Raw genomic sequence first — 4,628 nt, forward strand, 5'->3', positions numbered from 1 at the left:
TTTCCAGAGTTAAATTCGGACGTGAATTTTTCTAGAGTTATGTTGTAAGTCTGGGGGCTGTAAGTGAAAATTGTGTTCAGATACATGTTTAGACGGAAAAAATCAATAACCATCGCATAGAAACATGACACGTGTCCCCACAGTTACTTATTTATTAGATATATAGATATATTATGTGTGTATATGTATTGTTATATATAAATAGTGAAAAAATTAAAAGGAAAAAGGTAAACTACAATTTTGGTCGTGACATAAAGATAAAAAAGGGTAAAAAGACCCATATAACCCTCACTTAACGGATTAATTCAACGGAGTTAATGAGCAGGGACTATTTTTAAAGCAAAATGTAAAATATAAGGATGATAATTGTAGTTATTGAAGTCTAGGGATAACTTTTAAAGATTGGTGTAAACCACAGGGACCAAAATTGTAGTTTACTCATAAAAGATTCATCCATTTTGTTTTCTTTTTCTTTTTTCTGTCAAAACATTTCGACTCCCGATCGGTGGGATTAAGGCGGACAGAAAGACGGGTGCACTCCGTTCGTTCCTTGCCAAGATCGGCGGCAAGCAAATGGATAAAGGGGCTAACAGCGGCGGTGGAGGTGGAGGTGGTTACTGGTGGTGGGCCGCCGCCAGCGGTATCCAACTGGTTTGGGGCATATACTCCTTCCGCAAAGGCTACTCAGGCGACTCACGACTCATGCCCCTCAAAGCTTTTGGCGTAGCATCTCTATTTGTCGGCGCCACCGCCACCGCCACTGTCGGAACTATTAGTGCCTCCGGCATCCACTCGGTACGATTCCTTCCTCTAAATTACGATTGTTATCAGAATATTCGAAGATCGTATAGCTTGGCAAAATAATTGGTACATTTTAGGTCATCCGTCACCCGATTTTTCTATAAATCATAAAAATGAGATGTACGAGAATAGCACTTCATCTTGGCCATAATAGTCAAGAGAAAATTGATCACAGTATCTTGATTCCTTTGGAAATTTGGAGAATTTTCATTATAATTTTAGGTCAGATTTCTGCGGTAAATTGAATATTATCATCTCATTTCGTCAGTAAATTGACACCTACCATGGTAATTTGGCCGTAGTCTTCTTCTTCGTGCTTGTCTCATGGATTGATTCTTATTGAAATTGATCTTTTAGTGTTGATAAAAACTATATGAATTGCAATTTCTAAGTACGATAAGCATGGATTCGTCTTATGGCAGTAAAACTTGTTGATAATTATGACTATATTGTGACCCCATTTTTCTTAACTGACTATGTTCACCTAAGTTTCTATATCATACTCATCACAAAACACCATGATTGTTACCCTAATCTATTTTGCTATTTAAAGGCTTTACTCAAGCTATCTGTTGTCTATGAAAGTGTGAATAGTAAAACTGTAGAAGGATTTCTGTGTGCACACACTATTGGGATTCTTCTGTGATATCGTAGCAACTTTAGTGTTTTCTTAGGCAAAAGAAACAAACACTAAAGTGGCTACAATAGAAGCAACTTTAGTGTTTGTCTTGCATTTTTTCAATAACGATAGTTTTTTTTTTTGTAACGATAACCAAGTACAATGACTAGAAAAGTTAATCGCTACTAGCCTCCTACTTGAAACAACAAATTTCAGTCTAACTCCGTTAATAAATAAATAAAAACCAAGCTGTATCCCATCTGCACCGGCACCTGTACCTGGTATGAATATGGCACCCTGACTTGAGTATCATACAAGTCAACTGCTTGTTGATTGTCCCCAAACACCATGTCCTCCCTCTGTCCACCGATCAAGTAATCAACCACTGACACATCATTACTTTACTAAAAGAGAAAGATGAATTAACTAAGGGTACATAGAAAAAGTAATGATGTGTCAGAGCTTAATTGGTGGGATGGGTGATTTGTATTCGTTGATAAGCAAATGCACAAACATACACTATTATGCTACATTTCAAAGAAACTTTTTTTTTTCGGGGTATCAGGATGCAATAACAAATCGACTTTTGATAATGTTGTAGGTAAAGGATGCCGTGGAAGTTGGTGCGAGTATAAGGTCTGGACTCGGAGTCAAGGGCAGGGGATGATTCTTTTTTGCGTTATCACCATGGAAGTTGCAAGATTTTGGTTAATTACTTAAAATCAGGTACACGATGAATAATAATAATCTTCTCATTGGTCTAAACTCTCTTTTCTGGAAGAAGTCCAAGAGCAACAACTTCGATTTCGCTTGCTTGCGCATAGGAAACAGGGCTGCAAAGTGTTTTCACTTTTCCATGAGTACCATAGGTTATTTCTGATAATAACTTACCGACATTTTTTAGATACATGACCCTCTGACAGATTTTGAAGCATTCTTGTGGAGGAGACATTCTTTTGTTAGGCAGATAAGGGACCGTTTGGTTTGATGGAATGGTTTTGAGCGATTTGGATTTTATGAAAGGATTTGTAGTCTTTAGTGTGTTTGGTTTTTAGGGTTTGTAATGAAATTGATTAATTTTTTATAAGTAATTTATAAAAATAGTTTATTATCTTTTTATTAATTTAACAAATGTTTTTAACATATTTTAAAACATTACTACATCCAAATCTTACGAAATCCCATAAAATACCAATCACTCCCGTGGGATTTCAAAATCCCATGTTTGTGGGATTTCAAAATCCCATGTTTGTGGGATTTCAATGAAATCTAGGGATTTCAATCCATGTAATCCCTCAAGCCAAACATGGGATTGGAATGGAATTGAATTCCAAATCCTATCCAATCCTACAAACCAAACGGGACCTAAGTTCTTATATCTGTTGTAAGGTCATGCATTTAAAAAAAACTGATAGAAAGTTGCTAGAGACCTACCTAGTGTTATTTATTTTGTTTCGAGCTGGTATAGGTTTTGATTCTGATGAAACTCCGTGAGTTCCTTTTGATGCTTATCGGTGAACAAACGAATCTCTTCTTGAATTGTTGGTCTGATTCATTTCGCAATCTTTTTGGTTGTTGTCGTATTCATTATCTGTTTTTGGGTCGTAGTGTTGTTTGTCCCTGGATTACGGAGATGCCATTGTCAAAATGAAAACTGAAAAGGGAAAGAAAATGGCGAAAACAAGTGGATTATGTCGAAGATAAAACCATCAATTTGGGTGTGAAATCGTTGGTAAGTTGATGTTCATGACTTAGATTTGTTTACAAAGAGCAAATTGCATTAACATGGAACATATTTTGCTTATATTTTGAGCCGAAATAAACATTTCAAGCAGTTAGGGTCAAGGTTACCTGATTGTTGATGTGGCTTCGATAAATCTGATATGACATGTTATTTGTTTTTTAAAGGATAACTAAGAGGTTGTTTGACAGTTGTTGAATGGTTTAGTGCAGAATGATTAAGAGACTCTCATGATATAGTGCAAAATGAAATATAATTGTTTGGTAATTGTTTACAATGAAATTAGGGCGCTTAATGGTTAAAGGAGGTCCAGGATAAAAAATCTTTCAGGGGGTTTTATAACCATTAAGAGGCAGTTTTTTTCGCCAAACGAGATTCACCTCTTAACGATTCAGAGGCTACCTCTTAATGAAACTATTAAAAGGTAAACAAATAACCTCTAAGCCGTTTACCAACACAAGCTAAGTGCTTAACCGGTAAGAGTCACCTCTCTCACTTACCTTACCGGTAAGATTCTTGGTCATCAAAATAGCAATAGTATAAGCGTCTCTTACCCGGTTAAGAGTCACCACCTTCATTTACCGGTAGACATGGGCAAATAAAACCGCATTTCATAACCCGGTTACTGGTGTAATTGGTTACCAGGTTTGCCCATGTCTACTTACCGGTTAAGATTGATTGTCAGTGCGTAAGATTGTTGGTGAAGATAAGTATTTCTTATCCGGTATGTCAATAAACGTTAGTTAACCGGCAAGAGACGAAGCCGTAATCAGTAACAACCACCAATGTTTCTATCCAATTGGGACTATGATGTTGCCCTTCATATCTATGTGGGATTTGAAGATTTATATGTGATTTTGCATCAATGTTGGAAATTAGGATGAACTTTTCAATTGTAATTATAATGAATTTTACAAATACTATTCTCTGCATTGGATCCATTTTTATGAACATGTTTGTTCTTTTGGTTGCATATATGTATTTCTTGAACATCTACAACTTATGCACTTATTCAACTTGATGAACATCTACATTATATTTTTTTTTCTTTAATTTGTCTCGAAATACACTCTACATTCAGAAATAATGTGTGCTTTCCAATTCTTCTTGGAATAAGTTAGGTAGCGGATCACGAAATCGAGCGAAAAGGGTTTTCCATGAGATGGGAAATGAAAACTATTAGCCCCACACGAAGTTGGGTAGTTGTAAATAGCCCCAGGGCTATTGAACAAAGGAGTATCAAAGATTTGACCTTTTCGAACTGTGTCTGTAACTCACTAGAGGCCCCTCACGACGTTTTGAACCCAATTCACGTACCGTTTTAATGGGTAAACAGCCCAATCCTTGGAACATACTACAGTCCCAGGTGGCGAAGAGGGATATACAAATTAATAATAGATTTGATCTAGATTAAATGAAATCCATGATTTTCCTGCGGGAATGATTTGGAAGAGCCAAAACCATTAG

The 4,628-nt window shown here is 36.3% G+C and overlaps 1 protein-coding gene across 1 annotated transcript; it reads left to right on the forward strand.

The window, feature by feature from the left end:
* The first annotated feature begins 508 nt into the window (after positions 1 to 508).
* Positions 509 to 3,015, forward strand: LOC112502597. The gene is made up of 2 exons (XM_025106548.1): positions 509 to 795; positions 2,022 to 3,015. Exons 1-2 carry the CDS (start codon positions 574 to 576, stop codon positions 2,085 to 2,087), a joined length of 288 nt encoding a protein of 95 aa, XP_024962316.1. The 5' UTR covers positions 509 to 573; the 3' UTR covers positions 2,088 to 3,015.
* Positions 3,016 to 4,628: the final 1,613 nt, after the last annotated feature.

This window comes from Cynara cardunculus, unplaced genomic scaffold (genome assembly GCF_001531365.2).
Source record: "Cynara cardunculus var. scolymus isolate 2C unplaced genomic scaffold, CcrdV1 Un_Scaffold_1642, whole genome shotgun sequence".
Classification (NCBI taxonomy): Eukaryota; Viridiplantae; Streptophyta; class Magnoliopsida; order Asterales; family Asteraceae; genus Cynara; species Cynara cardunculus.

Bases quoted from the DNA above. Each gene is read 5' to 3' on its own strand.
- LOC112502597 (XM_025106548.1), top strand. From the start codon at position 574: ATGGATAAAGGGGCTAACAGCGGCGGTGGAGGTGGAGGTGGTTACTGG. The intron at 796-2,021 runs GTACGATTCCTT...ATAATGTTGTAG, and splicing joins GTGCCTCCGGCATCCACTCG to GTAAAGGATGCCGTGGAAGT.